The sequence below is a fragment of the Bubalus bubalis genome, chromosome 2, assembly GCF_019923935.1.
Source record: "Bubalus bubalis isolate 160015118507 breed Murrah chromosome 2, NDDB_SH_1, whole genome shotgun sequence".
NCBI classification, from domain to species: Eukaryota; Metazoa; Chordata; class Mammalia; order Artiodactyla; family Bovidae; genus Bubalus; species Bubalus bubalis.
This window is the reverse complement of record NC_059158.1, coordinates 25,573,217-25,595,712: the sequence shown is the minus strand read 5'-3', so window position 1 is coordinate 25,595,712 and position 22,496 is coordinate 25,573,217. Positions and strand designations below refer to the sequence as shown.

Here is a 22,496-nt window from a genome sequence, read left to right as displayed (position 1 = left end):
TTACCATCTTTCTAAATTCCATATGCATGTGTTATTATACTGTATTGGTGTTTTTCTTTTTGACTTACTTCACTCTGTACAATAGGCTCCAGTTTCATCCACCTCATCAGGACTCATTCAAATGTATTCTTTTTAATGGTTGAGTAAATAGGAAAAAGAGTACATCAAGGCTGTATACTGTCACCTTGCTTATTTAACTTCTATGCAGAGTACATCATGAGAAACACTGGACTGGAAGAAGCACAAGCTGAAATCAAGATTGCCTGGAGAAATATCAATAACCTCAGATATGCAGATGACACTACTCTTATGGCAGAAAGTGAAGAGGAACTAGAAAGCCTCTTGATGAAAGTGAAATAGGAGAGTGAAAAAGTTGGCTTAGAGCTCAACATTCAGAAAACGAAGATCATGGCATCTGGTCCCATCACTTCATGGGAAATAGATGGGGAAACAGTGGGAAAAGTATCAGACTTTATTTTTGGGGGCTCCAAAATCACAGCAGATGGTGACTGCAGCCAAGAAATTAAAAGACACTTACTCCTTGGAAGGAAAGTTATGACCAACTTGGATAGCATATTGAAAAGCAGAGACATTACTTTGCCAACAAAGGTCTGTCTAGTCAAGGCTGTGGTTTTTCCAGTGGTCATGTATGGATGTGAGAGTTGGACTGTGAAGAAAGCTGAGTGCCGAAGAATTTATGCTTTTGAAGTGTGGTGTTGGAGAAGACTCTTGAGAGTCCCTTGGACTGCAAGGAAATCCAACCAGTCCATTCTGAAGGAGATCAGCCCTGGGTGTTCTTTGGAAGGAATGATGCTAAAGCTGAAACTCCAGTACTCTGGCCACCTCATGCGAAGAGCTGACTCATTGGAAAAGACTCTGATGCTGTGAGGGATTGGGGGCAGGAGGAGAAGGGGACGACAGAGGATGAGATGGCTGGATGGCATCACAGACTCGATGGACATGAGTCTGAGTGAACTCTGGGAGTTGGTGATGGACAGGGAGGCCTGGCATGCTGCAATTCATGGGGTCACAAAGAGTCGGACACGACTGAGTGACTGAACTGAGCTGAATATTCCATTGTGTATAAGTACCACAGCTTTCTTATCCATTCATCTGCCGATGGACATCTAGGTTGCTTCCATGTCATGGTTACTGTAAACAGTACTGCGATGAACATTGGGGCACACGTGTATCTTTTAATTCTTGTTTCCTTGGTGTGTATGCCCAGCAGTGGGATTGATGGGTCATATGGCAGTTCTATTTCCAGTTTTTTAAGGAATCTCCACACTATTCTCCATAGTGGCTGTACTAGTTTGCATTCCAACCAACAGTGTAAGAGGGTTCCCTTTTCTCCACACCCTCTCCAGCATTTATTGCTTGTAGACATTTTGATAGCAGCCATTCTGACCGGCATGAGATGGTGCCTCACTGTGGTTTTGATTTGCATTTCTCTGATAATGAGTGATGTTGAGCATCTTTTCATGTGTTTGTTAGCCATCTCTATGTCTTCTTTGGAGAAATGTCTGTTTAGTTCTTTGGCACATTTTTTGATTGACTCATCTATTTTTCTCGAATTGAGCTACAGGAGCTGCTTGTGTATTTTTGAGATTAATTCTTTGTCAGTTGCTTTGTTTGCTATTATTTTCTCCCATTCTGAAGGCTGTCTTTGCACCGTGCTTAGAGTTTCCTTCATTGTGCAAAAGCTTTTAAGTTTAATTAGGTCCCATTTCTGTATTTTTTCTTTTATTTCCATTACTCTGGGAAGTGGGTCATAGAGGATCCTGCTGTGATGTATGTCGGAGAGTGTTTTGCCCATGTTTTCCTCTAGGAGTTTTATAGTTTCTAGTTTTACGTTTAGATATTTAATCCATTTTGGGTTTATTTTTGTGTATGGTGTTAGAAAGTGTTCTAGTTTCATTCTTTTACAAGTGGTTGACCAGTTTTGCCAGCACCACTTGTTAAAGAGATTGTCTTTTCTCCATTGTATATTCTTGCCTCCTTTGTTGAAGATAAGGTGTCCATAGGTGCGTCGGTTTATCTCTGGGCTTTCTATTTTGTTCCATTGATCTATATTTCTGTCTTTGTGCCAGTACCATATTGTCTTGATGACTGTGGATTTGTACTAGAGCCTGAAGTCAGGCAGGTCGATTCCTCCAGTTCCATTTTTCTTTCTCAAGATTGCTTTGGTTTTTCAAGGTATTTTGTATTTCCATACAAATTGTGAAATTATTTGTTCTAGCTCTGTGAAGAATACTGTTGGTAGCTTTATAGGGATTGCATTGAATCTACAGATTGCTTTGCGTAGTATACTCTTTTTCACTATATTGATTCTTCCGATCAATGAACACGGTATATATCTCAATCAGTTAGTGTCCTCTTTGATTTCTTTCACCAGTGTTTTATAGTTTTCTACATATAGGTCTTTTCTTTCTTTAGGTAGATATATTCCTAAGTATTTTATTCTTTTCATTGCAATGGTGAATGGAATTGTTTCCTTAGTTTCTCTTTCTAGGTTCTCATTATTATTGTATAGGAATGCAAGTGATTTCTGTGAGTTATTTTTATATCCTGCAAATTTACTATATTCATTGATTAGCTCTAGTAATTTTCTGATGGAGTCTTTAGGATTTTCTATGTAGAGGATCATGTCATCTGCAAACAGTGAGAGTTTTACTTCTTCTTTTCCAATTTGGATTCCTTTTATTTCTTTTTTTGCTCTGATTGCTGTGGTCAAAACTTCCAAACTATGTTGAATAGTAGTGGTGAGAGTGGGCACCCTTGTCTTGTTCCTGACTTTAAGGGAAATGCTTTCAATTTTTCACCATTGAGGATAATGTTTGCTGTGGGTTTGTCATATATAGCTTTTATTATGTTGAGGTATGTTCCTTCTATTCCTGCTTTCTGGAGAGTTTTTATCATAAATGGATGTTGAATTTTATCTAAGGTTTTCTCTGTGTCCACTGAGATAATCATATGGCTTTTATTTTTCAATTTGTTAATGTGGTGTATTACATTGATTGATTTGTGGATATTGAAGAATCCTTGCATCCCTGGGATAAAGCCCACTTGGTCATGGTGTATGATCTTTTTAATGTGTTGTTGGATTCTGATTGCTAGAATTTTGTTAAGGATTTTTGCATCTATGTTCATCAGTGATATTGGAGTGTAGTTCTCTTTTTTTGTGGCATCTTTGTCAGGTTTTGGTATTAGGGTGATGGTGGCCTCATAGAATGAGTTTGGAAGTTTACCTTCCTCTGCAATTTTCTGGAAGAGTTTGAGTAGGATAGGTGTTACCTCTTCTCTAAATTTTTGGTAGAAATCAGCTGTGAAGCTGTCTGGACTTGGGCTTTTGTTTGCTGGAAGATTTCTGATTACAGTTTCAACTTCCGTGCTTGTGATGGGGCTGTTAAGATTTTCTATTTCTTCCTGGTTCAGTTTTGGAAAGTTGTATTTTCTAAGAATTTGTCCATTTCTTCCATGTTGTCCATTTTAATGGCATGTAATTGCTGATAGTAGTCTCTTATGATCCTTTGTATGTCTGTGTTGTCTGTGGTGATCTCTCCATTTTCATTTCTAATTTTATTGATTTGATTTTTCTCCCTTTGTTTCTTGATGAGTCTGGCGAATGGTTTGTCAATTTTATTTATCCTCTCAAAGAACCAGATTTTGGCTTTGTTGATGTTTTCTATGGTCTCTTTTGTTTCTTTTGCATTTATTTCTGCCCTGATTTTTAAGATTGCTTTCCTTTACTAACCTTAGGGTTCTTCATTTCTTCCTCTTCTGGTTGCTTTAGGTGTAGAGTTAGGTTATTTATTTGACTTTTTTCTTGTTTCTTGAGGTATGCCTGTATTGCTATGAATCTTCCCCTTAGCACTGCTTTTACAGAGTCCCACAGGTTTTGGGTTGTTGTTTTTTCATTTTCATTCATTTCATTTGTTTCATTCATATTTTGATTTCTTTTTTGATTTCTTCTGTGATTTGTTGGCTATTCAGCAGAGTGTTGTTCAGCCTCCATATGTTGGAATTTTTAATAGTTTTTCTCCTGTAATTGAAATCCAGTCTTACTGCATTGTGGTCAGAAAGGATGCTTGGAATGATTTGAAGCATTCTAAATTCAAATTTTTTGAATTTGCCAAGGTTAGATTTATGGCCCAGGGTGTGATCTACCCTGGAGAAGGTTTCGTGTGCACTTGAGAAAAAGGTGAAATTCATAGTTTTGGGGTAAAATGTCCTATAGATATCAATTAGGTCTAACTGGTCTATTGTATCATTTAAAGTTTGTGTTTCCTTGTTAATTTCTGTTTAGTTGATCTATCTATAGGTGTGCATGGGGTATTAAAGTCTCCCACTATTATCGTGTTATTGTTAATTTCCCCTTTCATACTTGTTAGCATTTGTCTTACATATTGCAGTGCTCCTATGTTGGGTGCATATATATTTATAATTGTTATATCTTCTTCTTCGATTGATCCTTGATCATTATGTAGTGTCCTTCTTTGTCTCTTTTCACAGCCTTTGTTTTAAAGCCTATTTTATCTGATATGAATATTACTACTCCTGCTTTCTTTTGGTCTCTATATGCATGGAATATCTTTTTCCAGCCCTTCACTCTCAATCTGTATGTGTCCCTTGTTTTGAGGTGGGTCTCTTGTAGACAGCATACATAGGGGTCTTGTTTTTGTATCCATTCAGCCAGTCTTTGTCTTTTGGTTGGGGCATTCAACCCATTTGTGTTTAAGGTAACTATTGATAAGTATGACCCCATTGCCATTTACTTTGTTGTTTTGGGTTTGAGTTTATACACCCTTTTTTGTTTCCTGTCTAGAGAAGATCCTTTAGCATTTTTGAAAAGCTTTTGCTAGTCTGTAAAGCTTTTAATTTCTCCTTCATATTTGAATGAAATCTTAGCTGGGTACAGTAATCTGGGCTGTAGGTTATTTTCTTTCATCACTTTAAGTATGTCCTGCCATTCCCTCCTGGCCTGATGAGTTTCTATTGAAAGATCAGCTGTTATCCTTATGGGAATTCCCTTCTGTGTTATTTTTTGTTTTTCCCTTGCTGCTTTTAATATTTGTTCTTTGTGTTTGATCTTTGTGAATTTGATTAATATGTGTCTTGGGGTGTTTCACCTTGGGTTTATCCTGTTTGGGACTCTCTGGGTTTCTTGGACTTGGGTGATTATTTCCTTCCCCATTTTAGGGAAGTTTTCAACTATTATCTCCTCAAGGATTTTCTCATGGTCTTTCTTTTCGTCTTCTTTTTCTGGAACTCCTATGATTCGAATGTTGGGGCGTTTAACATTGTTCCAGAGGTCTCTGAGATTGTCCTCATTTTTTTAATTCATTTTTCCTTTTTCCTCTCTGATTCATTTATTCCTACCATTCTATCTTCTACCTCACTAATCCTATCTTCTGCCTCCATTATTCTACTGTTGGTTCCCTCCAGAGTGTTTTTGATATCATTTATTGCATTATTCATTATTGATTGACTCTTTTTTATTTCTTCTGGCGAAGGCAATGGCACCCCACTCCAGTACTTTTGCCTGGAAAATCCCATGGATGGAGGAGCCTGGTAGGCTGCAGTCCATGGGGTCGATAAGAGTCAGACACGACTGAGCGACTTTGCTTTCACTTTTCACTTTCATGCATTGGAGAAGGAAATGGCAACCCACTCCAGTGTTCTTGCCTGGAGAATCCCAGGGACGGGGGAGCCTGGTGGCTGCCGGCTATGGGATCACACAGAGTCGGACATGACTGAAGTGACTTAGCATAGCATAGCATAGCATTTTTATTTCTTCTAGGTCATTGTTAAACCTTTCTTGCATCTTCTCAGTCCTTGTCTCCAGGCTATTTATCTGTGATTCCATTTTGTTTTCAAGATTTTGATCATTTTTATTATCATTATTCTGAATTCTTTATCAGGTAGATTCCCTATATCTTCCTATTTTGTTTGGTTTGGTGGGCATTTATCATGTTCCTTTACCTGCTGGGTATTCCTCTGTCTCTTCATCTTGTTTATATTGCTGTGTTGGGGTGGTCTTTCTGTATTCTGGCAGTTTGTGGAGTTCTCTTTATTGTGGAGTTTCCTCGCTGTGGGTGGGGTTGTATGGGTGGCTTGTCAAGGTTCCCTGGTTAGGGAAGCTTGTGTCAGTATTCTGCTGGTGGAGCTGGATTTCTTCTCTCTGGAGTGCAATGACATGTCCAGTAATGAGTTATGAGTTGTCAATGGGTTTGGAGTGACTTTGGGCAACCTGTATATTGAAGCTCAAGACAATGTTGCTGTGTTGCTAGAGAATTTGCATGGTATGTCTTGCTCTGGAACTTGTTGGTCCTTGGGTGGTCCTTGGTGTCAGTGTAGGTATGGAAGCGTTTGATGAGCTCCTATCGATTAGTGTTCCCTGGAGTCAGGAGTTCTCTGGTGTTCTCAGGATTTGGACTTAAGCCTCCTGCTTCTGGTTTTCAGTCTTATTCTTACAGTAGCCTCAAGACTTCTCCATCTATACAGAACCATTGATAAAACATCTAGGTTAAAGATGAAAAGTTTCTCCACAGTGAGGGACACCCAGAGAGGTTCACAGAGTTACATGGAGAAGAGAAGAGGGAAGAAGGAGATAGAGGTGACCAGGATGAGATGAGGTGGAATCAAAAGAGGAGAGAGCAACCTAGCCAGTAATCACTTCCTTATGTGTGCTCCACAGTCTGAACCACTCAGAGATGTTCACAGAGTTATACAGGGAAGAGAAGACAGAGGAAGGAGACAGAGGTGACCAGGAGGAGAAAAGTGGGAATCAAAAGGAGAGAGACAGATCCAGCCAGTAATCAGTTCCCTAAGTGTTCTCCACCATCTAGAACACACAAAGAGATTCACAGAGTTGGGTAGAGAAGAGAAGGGGGAGGGAGGAGAGAGAGGTGACCTGGTGGAATAAAAAGAGAGTCCAAAGAGGGACAGAGCAGTCAAGCCAGTAATCTCACTCCCAAGTAAAAATGGGTACTGAAGATTGGGTTCTTAAAGGTACAAAATTTATAACAAATACCAAAAAGCAAAGATTTAAAATCTAGAGTAGAGGTTGGATTTTCAAAAACACAATATTAAAGAAAAAAAAGTCACAAAAATTATAAAATATATATATGAAGTTTGCTTTAAAAAATAGGGTCTCTCCTTTTTTTGGCAAAGTAATAGTAGGTTATAAAAATTAAAATTAAAGGAGTAATAGAGGGACTTAAAAATTGAAAAACTGTTTTTTAAGTTAAAGCATAATAATAAAAATAGTAAAAATATATCTATGACTTTCTTTGGTGTTGTTGTGGACAGTGTGGGGTCAGTTCATTTTCGGATAGTTCCTTCATCTGGCTTATATTTCTCAAGATCTATAGGCCCCTTCCTATGTAGTTGGTACTAACTACAGGGTTTTAATCTATTGCACCTGTCACTTCCAAGAGGGTTCCTCTGTTTTAGCTTCTTCGGTTTGCTGGTCTCTTCAGGGTCTAATTTCCGTCCTGACACAAGGGGGCGGTGGTGGACGCTTTTTTAGGCTCACTTGTTCAGCAGAGCTGTGGGGAGGGATGCTGCAAACAAGTAACACTGGCTTGTGCTCACAGTGTCTTGGCCACACTGGGTTTGCTCCTGCTCACAGCATCTGGTCCCATCACTTCATGGGAAATAGATAGAGAAACAGTGGAAACAGTGTCAGACTTTATTTTTCTGGGCTCCAAAATCACTGCAGATGGTGACTGCAGCCAGGAAATTAAAAGACGCTTACTCCTTGGAAGGAATGTTATGACCAACCTGGATAGCATATTGAAAAGCATAGACTTTACTTTGCCAACAAAGGTCCATCTAGTCAAGGCTATGGTTTTTCCAGTGGTCATGTATGAATGTGAGAGTTGGACTGTGAAGAAGGCTGAGCACTGAAGAATTGATGCTTTTGAACTGTGGTGTTGGAGAAGACTCTTGAGAGTCCCTTGGACTGCAAGGAAATCCAACCAGTCCATCCTAAAGGAGATCAGTCCTGGGTGTTCTTTGGAAGGAATGATGCTAAAGCTGAAACTCCAGTACTTTGGCCACTTCATCCGAAGAGTTGACTCATTGGAAAAGACTCTGATGCTGGGAGGGATTGGGGGCAGGAGGAGAAGGGGAGGACAGAGGATGAGATGGCTGGATGGCATCACTGACTCGATGGACGTGAGTCTGAGTGAACTCCAGGAGTTGGTGATGGACAGGGAGGCCTGGCGTGCTGCGATTCATGGGGTCACAAAGAGTCGGACACGAACTGAGCGACTGAACTGAACTGAACTTAATGGCTTGTGTGCTTTCCCTGTCTACACTGCTTAGGCTCTAGATTGCTCTGCCAGGATCTGTCTGAGGCCAGCCCTGGGTTGTATGCACTTCCCAGATCTAAGCCACTCAGGTTCAGGTACTCAGGTAGTCCTCAGAGGTGCAGACTCAGCTGGGCCTGCGTTTTGTGCTCTTCCCAGGTCCGAGCGGCTCAGGTGACCAGGTGTTTGGTGAATGCGGTCGCTGCAACTTATCTCCTCCCCCGTCCCTGCTGCTTGGTTTTCTGGGTGTACAACCAGTGCACCTTCTCAGGCTAATGTTGACCATCCAGAATCCCAAGAAGTCTTGGTTAGCAACGAAGCCTGCTTGCAGTTTGGTAGATAATGCCTCTCTGGGGCCATGATTGCCCCCTTTCAGCTCTGGCTGCCTTTGCCTGCCTGTCACCAGAGGAGGATGGGCCAGTGTGCTGCTGGCTAGCTTTGCTCATATCTTTGTTCTGTGAGCAGGCCTGGCGGTGTCTTAGGTTAGGGCTTTTCACGTGGTATCTATCCCACAGTCTGGTTTGCTATCACAAGTTGGTTCCCTCAGATTGCCCTTGGGGCATTCAGGCCTGGTCCTTACTCTAAGCAATGCAGCCCGTGCCTCCCTGCCCAGCCCCTGCTTGCTAGTGGCAGATGCAGGCATCTGTGCTGCTTCTTCACTGGGGGAGTTACTGTTGGGCACATAATCTGTGGGTTTTAATTATTTATTTATTTTTCCTCCTGGTTATGTTGCCCTCTGTGGTTCCAAGGCTCACCACAGACTCGGCAGTGAGAGTGTTTCCTGGTGTTTGGAAACTTGTTTCTTTTTTAAGACTCCCTTCCTGGGATGGAGCTCTGTCCCTACCTCTTTTGTCTCTCTTTTTATCTTTTATATTTTTTCCTACTTCCTTTCGAAGACAATGGGCTATTTTTCTGGGTACCTGATGTCCTCCGCCGGCATTCAGAAGTTGTTGTGTGGAATTTACTCAGTGTTCAAATGTTCTTTTGATGAATTTGTGGGGGAGAAAGTGGTCTCCCCATCCTATTCCTCCACCATCTTGGTAAATTATATTCTTGTATTCAAAATGAAGAACATCTCAATGTATTATCCAATACTACTGATTAAGAAAGTTTTGAAATGAACAAAATAAACCCAAAGCAATTCAGAAAAGATAAATAATAAATATAATATGAGAAATAAATGATATTAAAAGCACAAAAACAATAAAGAAAATTAATGAAATTAAGTTTGTTCTTTGAAATAACAATGCAACTGATCAACCTCTAGCCAGACTGGCGAGTATTAAAAAAAAAAAAAAAATGAGAAGACACAAATTACCAAGTTTCTGTTTTTATATGGAAAATGGCAAAAGATTCAAAGTACTGAGGAAAGGGAACAAATAATGTCAAAGGAAAAATTAAGCAGAAATGATAGAGTAAGAAGGAATAAGAAAGAGGTATAAGACAGCTGGGGCTATTTGGGGATTTAGAAAGTCATAGTACTTACTAATCCATCCGTGGTGGAATATAAGGCTATGTTATTGTAACACAGTGGAAATTAATGTTACTGAAAACAGAAAAATCAGTGGTTGTTAATTTCTTCTTCTTAACCCTCAACTTGCTACTTTTACCCTTGTGCAAGCAGATTTTAAGATTTTAATCTGTTTGTTTCCTACATCATTAATATGGTACTTTCCATTTTATTTTTCAGATCAACTTTTGCGTATACCTGGTAATGTTTGTTCTTCAAGCACTCTGCTACTTTGCCTGTTAGAGACTTTTTTCCCCTTGTTTCCACTCTCTCATTTTGTTTCTTTTGCCTTTTACTTTCTCTTACTCCTACTTCATTTCCAAAATGTCATACTACATTTCTGCTTTCAGGTCTACTCCATGTTCTGTTTCCTTCTTTCCCCTTCTTGCTTTCTCTTCCCTTCCTTCATTCCCTTTCCTTTTGCTTATTATCTTCACTTTGTGCTTCAGAAGTATTCTGTGTATTCATGATAAGGTTGTTGAGAAACAGATTAAAGGATCCACTGCCATGATCATCAGGGTCACTTTCTGGATAAAAGCTCCAAAATTTTCTCCTTTACAATCTGTTTGATTCTAAGTTGATATGTCCCTATCTGGGCACATTATATTCTTTCAACTATCCTGAGAGAGGAGTGCATATTTCCTCTCTAAAGTTTATTCGTTTTCCCATAATCATTCCCAAGAAAATATCTATAAAAGCATCAAAGAAGGCCATTTTCAATTAGCTCCCTGACTCTGGGTTTGAGTAAAATCCCATCTATATATTTTTCAGAAAATATGACACTGACAATAACCTATGATTATTCTGATTGAATAATCAACTAAATAAATTAATATTTCTCTCTGTTTTTCAGATGCAGTAGCAGTAGAAAATGGTAAGTTCCATTAGCCATTTTACACTGTGCGCATAGTCTTTGGGTCTTTTGTCCATGTTGCCTTGTCCCTTGTTGTTTTACTGTCCTTGAAACAACATGTTCCCTATATGCTGTATGACTTCAATTTACATCATTGTGCCTTATATTTTCTCACTCCAACTGAAGTCAACAAAGTTGTTTCCATTTGCACTTAAACATTATTGCATTTAAATTATTCATGCTACAAGTTGTTCTCTATTAAAAAATAGACATACATGAACCATATTTGATAATAAATTCCATTAATTATATACTACTGAATTTCTGGAATTTTTAAGTGGAGGAAATATGCATTTTGTCTAAAATCTCAGAGAATTTGCTTTTTAAACCACTATGCAAATTAAGTAAAGTTTATTTTACCTCTTATTGCAGATGTGTAGAATTAATTACCTTCTATTAGAAGGAATATTAGGTAATAAATAATCTTTTGTTCTCAGTGAGGAACATCAGTAAAAGGTAAAAACTGAGGAAATGGAAAAAAGTACTTAATTGACAAATTGGGGGGGGGATGAACTCTCACTTTTCATCTCTATTTTTTTGAAGACATGGGTTCAGAGTAGCAATACTGAGTATTAAGCTGATGAAAATTTTTGAGTGAAGGTTTCCCAGTAGAAAGAAAATGGCCATGGGAAGTTTGAACAAACTATAATTCAATAATTTCATTGTATTGTGCTAAGAACACTTATGTGAGATATAATAAAAGTTTATGTGTACAATGCAATGTTGTTTATTATAGATACAATGCTGTACAGAAAATCTCTAGAATTTGCTTCTCTTGCTTAACTGAAACTTCATGCCCATTCATTAATACTTTCCTATTTGACCATCAGGCAGTTATTTTTCTTTCATCCATTTCTTTGAGTATATCATCCAAGTTTCCTGCCCACCAAGTATATTATATCTCCAAAACTAAACTCCAAAAATGAAAAAGAAAGAAAAAGTTTGCAGACCAAAAAGCTGACTCATAACCACTAAACCTGCTTTACAAGAAATGTTAAATAAAGTTTTTCAAGTTGAAATGAAAAGATATTAATTAGTAACATAACATTTGAAAATATGAAGCTCACTGGTGAAGTTATGAAGTCAAATTCAGAATACTGTGATACTGCAACGGTACATAAATCACTTTTACACAAATGGTACATAAATCACTTTTAACTCTAGTTTTAAAAAAGTTAAAAGACAAAACTGTTTAAAACAAATAAATAAATAAACAGATAGCTAGTGGGAAACTGCTGTATAATACAGGGAGCTCAGCCCTGTGCTCTGTGATGCACTAGAGGGGTGGGATAGGGGGCTAGGAGGGAGGCTCAAGAGGGAGGGGATATGTGTATACTTATAGCTGATTCACACTGTTGTACAATAGAAGCCAACACAATATTGTGATGCAATTAGCCTCCAATTAAAAATGAATTAAAAAATAATAATTTGTTAATAGATATGCAATGCAAAAACAGGTAAATTGTGACATCAATAACATAAATGGAAATTTTCTTTCAAACTTATACAAAAACAACTCAAAATGGATTAAAGACTTGAATTTCAGACTTAAAACTATTAGAAGAAAACCTAGAGAAAAATCTCTTTGACATTAGTCTGGGCATATTTTTTATATGACTCCAACAGCACAGGCAATAAAAATTTTTTTAAAACAGACCAATGGGATTTCATCAAAAGCTTCTGCACAGCAAGGGAAATGACCAACAAAGTAAAGAGACAACCTAGAGTATAGAAGAACATATTCACAAACCATGTATCTGAAAGTGTTAATATCCAAACCATATAAAGAATTCAACTCAATAGCAAAAACCAAATAACTCAAAATGGCAAAAACCAGAAAACTATTTTACTCAAAACAGCAAAAACCAAATAAGTCAATTAAAAATGGACAAAAAATTTGAATAAACATTTCTCCAAAAAGACATACAAATGGCCAATAGGTTTGTAAAACAAATTTTTAAAAATGTTCCAAATCACTACTCATCAGTTCAGTTCAGTTCAGTCACTCAGTCGTGTCCGAATCTTTGCAACCCCATGGACTGCAGCACACCAGGCCTCCCTGTCCATCACCAACTCTTGGAGTTCACTCAGACTCATGTCCGTTGAGTGAGCGATACCAACCAACCATCTCATCCCCTTCTCCTCCCACCTTCAATCTTTCCCAGCATCAGGGTCTTTTCCAATGAGTCAGTTCTTCGCATCAGGTGGCCAAAGTATTGGAGTTTCTGCTTCAACATCAGTCCTTCCAATGAATATTCAAGACTGATATCCTTTGGGATGAACTGGTTGGATCTCCTTGCAGTCCAAGGGACTCTCAAGAGTCTTCTCCAACACCACAGTTCAAAAGCATCAATTCTTTGCCACTCGGTCAGGGAAATGCAAATGAAAGCCACAATAAACTATCACCTGATAGCTGCTGAAGGGGCTTCCCTGGTGACTCAGACAGTATGGAACCTGCTCGCAATGTGAGAGACCCAAGTTCAATCCCTGAGTCGGGAAGAATCCTGCAGAAGGGAATGGCTACCCACTATAGTATTCTTGCCTGGAGAAATCCATGGACAGAGGAGCCTGGTGGGCTACAGTCCATGGGATCGCAGAGTCAGACACCACTGAGCAACTAACACCATCATAGCTGCTGAACAGCTTTATCAAAAAGACAAAAAATTCAAAAAGAAAAAAAACGAAAAGTTTGGCAAGGATGTGGAGAAAAGGGAACACTGTTGCTAAGAATGTAAACTGATACAGTTATTGTGGAAAATGCTATGTAATTTCTTTCAAAAATTATAACTAAAATTACCATATGATCCAGCAATCTTACCTCTGGATATAAATCCAAAGCAAATAAAATCAGTATCTCAAAGAGATATCTACACTCTTGTGTTCACTGCAGCATTATTCACAAAAGCCAAGATATGAAAACAACTTCTATGCTCAGCAATAAAAGAACACATAAATATATGGAATGTATATATCGAGAATAGATACATAGAATATTATAGAATATTATTGTATTCTATTGTAATATAGAATGTTGTAGAATATTATTTCTTTCTAAAAAAGAAAGAAATTGTCATTTACAATAACATATATAAACCTAGAGGACACTTTACTAAGTGGAAATAAGCCAGAAATATAAATATATCACATGATCTCACTTATACTTTTTAGTTTAAATCAGAATGGCAAAAATGTATTGCTTTGCTCTTCCAAATCTTATGAACTACAAACCCAAATATGACACAAGCAATTTTAAAAAATGTTTTCACCAGCTTTCCCAACCTCAAAGGAGATTAAAAAGTAGTAATGTAAAATGTTAAGGTCAAGTTGCCTTAACTTGTTGTTCATTCTCTAAGTTATGTCCAACACTTTGTGATCCCATGGTCTTCAGCATGCCAGGCTTCCCAGTCCTTCACCATCTCCGAGAGTTTGCTCAAACTCATGTCCAATGAGTCAGTGATGCCAACCAACGATCTCATCCTCTGTTGTCTCCTCCTCCTGCCTTCAATCTTTTCCAGCATTAGGATCTTTTCCAATTAGTTGGCTCTTTGCATCAAGTTGCCAAATTATTGGAGCTTCACCTTCAGCAGCAGTCTCTCCAATGAACATTCAGGGTTGATTCTCTTTAGGATTGACTGGTTTAATCTCCTTGTAGCCCAAGAGACTCTCAAGAATCTTCTTCAGAACCACAGTTTGAAAGCATCAATTCTTCAGCACTCAACCTTCTTTAGGAGAGCCTTGGAAGGAAAGTTATGACCAGCCTAGATAACATATTCAAAAGCAGAGACATTACTTTGCCAACAAAGGTTCGTCTAGTCAAGGCTATGGTTTTTCCAGTGGTCATGTATGGATGTGAGGGTTGGACTGTGAAGAAGGCTGAGCGCTGAAGAATTAATGCTTTTGAAATGTGGTGTTGGAGAAGACTCTTGAGGGTCCCGTGGACTGCAAGGAGATCCAATCAGTCCATTCTGAAGGAGATCAGCCCTGGGATTTCTTTGGAAGGAATGATGCTAAAGCTGAAACTCCAGTACTTTGGCCACCTCATGCGAAGAGTTGACTCATTGGAAAAGACTCTGATGCTGGGAGGGATTGGGGGCAGGAGGAGAAGGGGAGAACAGAGGATGAGATGGCTGGATGGCATCACTGACTCGATGGACGTGAGTTTGAGTGAACTCCGGGAGTTGGTGATGGACAGGGAGGCCTGGCGTGCTGCGATTCATGGGGTCGCAAAGAGTCGGACACTACTGAGCGACTGATCTGATCTGATCTAAGGGTGGCTCAGACAGTAAAGAATCTTCCTGCAATGCAGGAGACCTGGGATTGATCCCTGTGTCAGGAAGATCCCCTGGAGAAGGGAATAGCAACCCACCACAGTATTCTTGCCTGGAGCATTACAAATAGGAGCCTGGCAAACTTCAGTCCATGGGTCACAAAGAATTGGACATGACTGAACAAGTAACACTTTCAGCCTTCTTTATAGTCCAACTCTCACATCCATACATGACTACTAGATAAGCCAACAGACCTTGTACAGACCTTGGTCGGCAAAGTGATGTCTCTGCTTCTGTTAGGTCCTTGCTGTTTCTGTGTGTGTGTGTGTGTGTGTGTGTGTGTGCGTGTATGTGTGTGTGCATGTATATGTATGTATATATACATTTTGTTACTCTAGGAACTCTCATTGATAACATGCCTCAAAAGTCTAAGGCTAGTTCTAAGATGCTTCTGAACCACTTTTCAGTATCATAACACAAGAATTATTTAAACCTTCGTATCTCTAGATATCAAAGATGTTCTTTAAATTGTAGTGATGTTTTCAATGGAATAGATTTTAGAAATCTACCTCTTTAATTATGGAATGGATGTGACAAAAAATGTTGCAGGAAAAAACTATTAGAAGAAGAGCTTTGTTGCAGCTTCTTTATAATGTTCATATATGTGTGTTTAGATATTTTCTCTCAGAGAGGAGGTGGCACAGTAAAAGCATGGTTGGTGAGAAACAAAATCTCTCTCAGAGAACCCTTTTCTTTCTCTCTCCTGGATTCAGCACCCGTGTGATTGCCTTCAGATAAATTCATTTACCCATGAGTTAAAAGAGAAACTCAAATACAACAAGGTTGCAAATTAATTGCTGGCAGTAACATTGTGAAAAGAGTCACCCAGAAACCTGACAATGTATTACCTATACCAAAAGTGTTTCAGTATTCCCTTATACAGTGTTTGTGGCAACTTTATACAATGTAGCTACTGCAATCATGAGAATTGATTTATACATGTAAAAACAGTCAATGACCATACTAAAGCTAACAAACAGGACAGTTCAGTTCAGTTCAGTCGCTCAGTCGTGTCCGACTCTGCAGCCCCATGGACTGCAGCACACCAGACCTCTCTGTCCATCACCAACTAACAGGACAGCAGGAGCCTAAATATTGCCAAAGGGATCAAGAATAATTTTTACAAATTAACCACCAGAATATTTCTGAAAAGTTTGTCAATTAATTAAATTGATTGCATTTCCCCTTTTTTCATTTACTATAGAATATCTCTGGGAAATACTGACTTCTGAACCAATTTGTGTGTGTGTGTGTTTATCTGAAACTGTATAGTGTTCATTTTAAATACGAACTTTTCAGTAAATTTTCTTTCTTATTGTAGTTCTGTCTCATGAAGCTAACATTTCTCTTTCCTTTTTTTTTTTAGAAGAACCTTGGAAAGAACTAGGTAAAATTTCTGCTCTCGTTACAATTGATCCCCTTTAAAATGACTGGTTCATCATTTAATATTGCCTGAATTCTTGTCTGAATGTCTTGTGTTGGCTTGCCTCCTCCTCAGGTATACTAGTTCCACCCCAATATTTTGGTGTTTAATTTCTCCCATTTTAATTCTGATCATTTCTGTTTCTCTACCTCTCTACTTTTCCATTTCTTCTTTTTTCTCTTCATACCATGCCATCCCTTTAAAGACTGGTTTCTTCTCTCATGCAAGGACTTCTCATGGTGTCATTAGGAAGCTGGTAACATAAAAGGCATGAGGCTGAGAAGGTTTCTATTCAGATATATATTGTTGGAAACCATCCATACATAGTACCATACATAGCTGGTGTTCTTTGTCAGCTATTTCAAGTTTGAGGATACTTATGACACAATCAATACTTCTTTTAAAACATAAATGATGAGAGAAGACACCAAAAATGCTGGGTTAATCTTCTCTATTCATTGCCCTTTCAAAATCTAAATGGTATATGATATTATTCATTGGTCAAGTGTGAACTTGGACATCGTCTTCCACTGTACTTGAACATAGGAACAAAGTGTTCCCAGGTATCTAAATATATTACTGAAGGTTTCCTGTTTTATTTTTAACAAAATCCAACCTTACTAATTGTTCTTTATTCTTTTGCAATTTATTTACATAATTATCAAAACATCAGCCACAAATCCCATTAAATATTTTTGGAAGAATTCTATCTTAAATGAGGTTAAAAAATATCTCTCAATACTGAAAACATTAAGTGAAGGACACAAGCACTATTGTCTTGCAAGCTTTCAAAAGAAAACCTAATAGATTCATTCAAACTTTAATATCCTTCCTTTCTTATAACAATTCAAATTACATTCTTATTTTGGAGGAATGTATCTTAGAAATATATGACTTTAATGAATATAGCTAATATAGATTAGCTATGTCAAACCTAAACAGCGTATTAAAAAGCAGAGGCATCAGTGTACTGACAAAGGTCTATACAGTCAAGGTTATGATTTTTCCAGTAGTCATGTATGGATGTGAGAACTGGACCATAAAGAAAGCTGAGCACTGAAGAAATGACGATTTCAAACTGTGGTGCTGGAGAAGCCTGCTGAGAGTCCCTTGGTCTGCAAATAGATCAAACCAGCCAATCCCAAAGGAAATCAATCCTAAATATTCACTGGAAGGACTGATGCTGAAGCTGAAGCCTCAGTACTTTGGCCACCTGATGTGAAGAGCTGACTCAATGGAAGAGACTGTGATGCTGGGGGAAATTGAGGTCAAGAGGAGAAGGGGGCAACAGAGGATGAGATGGTTGCATGGCATCACTGATTCAATGGACTTGAGTTTGAGCAAACTCCAGGAGATAGTGATGGACAGAGAAGCCTGGCGTTCATGGGATTGCAAAGAGTCAGACATGACTTACCAACTGAACAACAACAACAATGAATATAGTAAATTTCACACGACTACGGTGACAAATTCAGTTTGGCACAAATACATGCCTTCTCTGTATTCTTCCTCACTATTTAATAAGTACCTGTCTTGTGCATGTGTGTACATTTCCATTTTAAAGTGAAAAAGAATGTCCCAATGAAAGAAGAACGGCTGATGTTGTACATCCCAAAAGAATTCCCACCCTAACTCTCCTTAATGGTTTCATTTCCTAATTTAGTTTCTTTTGCACTAAGGGGTGGAATGATATAAAATGACACTGTCTCTGACTGATGAGATATCCTTTGCAACCTTATGGCTCCAGTTTTCACAAATATGGGTCAAGTTGTACCACGGAGTAAACTATGAAAGGAATCCCAATTTTTGTTCTCCTTTCTTCCCGACAATATGCTTTTATTTGGAATTAAATTTTGTTTCTTCCTTTTGCTTTTCAGGAAAGAGTAAACAGGAAAGAGGCAAGTACCAATAAGTTTTCCGTTGTGTACTTTGCTATTCTTCTCTATTTCCTGTATCTTTGAAACTCTTAATATTGAAAGTTCTGCTGATCACCTGCCATATCTCAAACAGTGACATGTTTTTACATGATTTTATTTCAGTATCTTAACTTTCAACTCAGTTACCTAAGTGTCATTTGCAATTCAGTTTATGCCATTATTACCTCTTTCATATTTCTATCTATATCAAGAAGGCAAGGCCCTTCTGTGAACAGAATTTTAGCATCAAGATATGTGTCAGATTTGAGTAAAGTTCTGACCTGTCAGTTTTCCCCAAGATAGGCTTTTTCAATTTCGATCTCTCTTCATTTCCACATAACATCTCTTTTCTATTCCTTTTCTACCCTATTTGCTTTGGAAGGATGAGTTTTTCCTCACAGTAATGTATACGAGATTACATTATTCTCCCCTTTTTTAAGTTAAGAAGTATATCCTAAAAGACATCTAAATTTAGGAAGGTTATAACTTGAGAGGCAGAGGTGAACATTAATAGATATTTTAGTCTAGTGAACACAGGAGAGATGTGGGAAAGACCACACAGTGGATTAACACTGCCAGGGAGCTTTCCTCCAAAAGTAGGACAAGGGACAGTATGCACAGGGCAAACACCTTGAAACCTATAAATCACAAGGACTGCCAAATATTGTCTTTTAACAAAATGTCAATTTCTATAAATGAGCTAATCTCTTGAAATTTATACGAAAGCTTTATAAGTGACTTCAATATAGCCCAGAGTCACATTATAGAAAGAGATAAAATTAGTGCTTAAAGTACAGGCTTCTAACACTTTGCTTTGGTTATACGGTATAATCACAGCATTTGTTTTCCACCATTGACTCAGTGCTGAAGATTATAGTTCCCCCAAATATACAAATCAGTCATCTACATCAATTTTTCCATTTATTTTCTGCTTGTAAAAGATTTGCTTGCTGAAAATTCTTGATAATGAAAGTGGAAAAGTATGTAAAGAATTTGGTTAGAACCGTGTCATTCAATTTTTTTACTTTCAGAAGTAAATGATAAAATAAGAAAGTATAGTCTTTCAAAGCTAATTTGGAAGTCCTTCTATTGACCACTAATTTATCCCAGTTTTATTAAGTGTAAACAATCAGAAACCAAAACTAAAAAAAAAAACTAAAAATCAATTTGAAAACTAAAAATCAGTTTCTGTAAACTACTACCAAAATAAAATTATTATTGCAAAATTATTTTATTATAAAAGACATTTTATTTTGGAAGGAAAGTTATGACCAACCTAGATAGCATGTTGAAAAGCAGAGATGTCACTTTGCCAACAAAGGTCCGTCTAGTCAAGGCTATGGTTTTTCCTGTGGTCATGTATGGTTCAGTTCAGTTCAGTCACTCAGTCCTGTCCGACTCTTTGCGATCCCATGAATCACAGCATGCCAGGCCTCCCTGTCCATCACCAACTCCAGGAGTTCACTGAGACTCACGCCCATCGAGTCAGTGATGCCATCCAGCCATCTCATCCTCTGTCGTCCCCTTCTCCTCCTGCCTCCAATCCCTCCCAGCATAAGGGTCTTTTCCAATGAGTCAACTCTTCGCATGAGGTGGCCAAAGTACTGGAGTTTCAGCTTTAGCATCATTCCTTCCAAAGAAATCCCAGGGCTGATCTCCTTCAGAATGGACTGATTGGATCTCCTTGCAGTCCACGGGACTCTCAAGAGTCTTCTCCAACACCACAGTTCAAAAGCAGCAATTCTTCAGCGCTCAGCTTTCTTCACAGTCCAACTCTCACATCCATACATGACCTCAGGAAAAACCATAGCCTTGACTAGACGGACCTTTGTTGGCAAAGTCTCTGCTTTTCAACATGCTATCTAGGTTGGTCATAACTTTCCTTCCAAAAGTAAGCATCTTTTAATTTCATGGCTGCAGTCACCATCTGCAGTGATTTGGGAGCCCAGAAAAATAAAGTCTGACACTGTTTCCACTGTTTCCCCATCTATTTCCCATGAAGTGATGGGACCGGATGCCACGATCTTCATTTTCTGAATGTTGAGCTTTAAGCCAACTTTTCACTCTCCACTTTCACTTTCATCAAGAGGCTTTTTAGTTCCTCTTCACTTTCTGCCATAAGGGTAGTGTCATCTGCATATCTGAGGTTATTGATATTTCTCCAGGCAATTTTGATTCCAGCTTGTGCTTCTTCCAGCCCAGCATTTCTCATGATGTACTCTGCATAGAAGTTAAATAAGCAGGGTGACAATATACAGCCTTGATGTACTCCTTTTCCTATTCGGAAGCAGTCTGTTGTTCCATGTCCAGTTCTAATTGTTGTTTCCCTACCTTCATACAGATTTCTCAAGAGGCAGGTCAGGTGGTCTGGTATTCCCATCTCTTTCAGAATTTTCCACAGTTTATTGTGATCCACACAGTCAAAGGCTTTGGCACAGTCAATAAAGCAGAAATAGATGTTTTTCTGGAACTCTCTTGCTTTTTCCATGATCCAGTGGATGTTGGCAATTTGATCTCTGGTTCTTCTGCCTTTTCTAAAACCAGTTTGAACATCAGAAAGTTCACGGTTCACATATTGCTGAAACCTGGCTTGGAGAATTTTGAGCATTACTTTACTAGCATGTGAGATGAGTGCAATCGTGAAGTAGTTTGAGCATTCTTTGGCATTGCTTTTCTTTGGGATTGGAATGAAAAGTGACCTTTTCCAGTCCTGTGGCCACTGCTGAGTTTTCCAAATGTGCTGGCATATTGAGTGCAGCACTTTCACAGCATCATCTTTCAGGATTTGAAATAGCTCAACTGGAATTCCATCACCTCCACTAGCTATTAAACAGGTATCTTGGTCTAAATTTGAAATACTTATATCCTGTAAAACTCTCCAAAAATGAAACATGTTTGATATGAAATCCTGGTTTTCATTCTACCTACACATTTCACATGGTTCTTTTATTAAGTCAATTGAGAAATTGATTCCCTTTCTTAACTTTTCCAAGTGCTTCCTTACTATATTTTTCTTCCTTCATTTTTTGAGCAGGGGGTTGGTTTTGTTAATGTTTTTTCCTTAAATTACATTCTTCCTACCAATTTTACATAAAGTGAGAACATTCGAAATATTTCCTTTTTTGTTTGCTGGAGTTCTTTGACATCTACATGAGTTTTTTTTTCTTTCTTTAATTAACTAATTTATTTTAATTGGAGGATGATTACAATATTGTGGTGGTTTTTGCCATACATCATGAATCAGCTAAGACCTTTCATAATTACTTCAGTATTAAATGAGTAACTTCTTTCTGACTTTTTAATGAATATATTTCCTAGAAATATTTTTCTTTGTTTGTTTCCTTCCTTTGGTATATTCTTGGGCTTCTATCTTCCAAACAACTACCAAATTTTCATCATAAGCTTGTTGACATGAATGGGATTAGACTTAAAAGAATGTGGTTTTCTCCATTTAATAGAAAGCTTTCTTTAGCCTGGGCTCTCCAAAGTGTCTTCTGAGATGGAATGCCCATTGTTTTGTACATGATATTGTCCCTGTTTTTAAGGGAAGGCTTCAGACTTCCAACCTGGTGAGAGAGAGAACTTTTTCCTTTTGATTTACACACTTTGTCTATCACTGATATCAGGAGTAAACGTAAGACTTGCTGATCTACTTCTCTTGACCATACCATCAAGTGATCCAGTGTATACCTATTTTTGCCAGATATGGCCTAATTATTTTCTTTTTTTTTTCTTTTTTCTTTTTTAATTAATTTATTTTAATTGGAGGCTAATTACCTTACCTTATTGTAGTGGATTTTGCCATACATTGGCATGAATCTGTCATGGGTGTACATGTCTTCCCTATCCTGAACCCCCCTCCCACTGCACTCCCCATCCCATCCCTCAAGGTCATCCCAGTGCACCAACCCAGAGCACCCTGTCTCATCCATCGAACCTGGACTGGAGATATGTTTCACATATGATAATATACAGGTTCCAGTGCTATTCTCTCAAATCATCCCACACTCGCCTTCTCCCACAGAGTCCAAAAGACTGTTCTATACATCTGTGTCTCTTGCTGTTTTGCATATAGAGTCATTGTTACCATC

The 22,496-nt window shown here is 38.3% G+C and overlaps 1 protein-coding gene across 3 annotated transcripts in view; it reads left to right on the top strand.

Annotated features, from left to right (window-relative positions):
* Positions 1-22,496, top strand: part of LOC102416049 (butyrophilin subfamily 1 member A1-like) — a 73,228-nt gene that overhangs the window by 21,323 nt on the left and 29,409 nt on the right. For all 3 annotated transcript variants that reach the window (XM_025268143.2, XM_025268151.2, XM_025268136.2), the window contains 4 exons: positions 10,006-10,026; positions 10,679-10,699; positions 16,433-16,453; positions 18,367-18,387. In XM_025268143.2, coding sequence (XP_025123928.2) covers positions 10,006-10,026; positions 10,679-10,699; positions 16,433-16,453; positions 18,367-18,387 — 84 coding nt within the window. The remainder of the gene's footprint in view (positions 1-10,005; positions 10,027-10,678; positions 10,700-16,432; positions 16,454-18,366; positions 18,388-22,496) is intronic.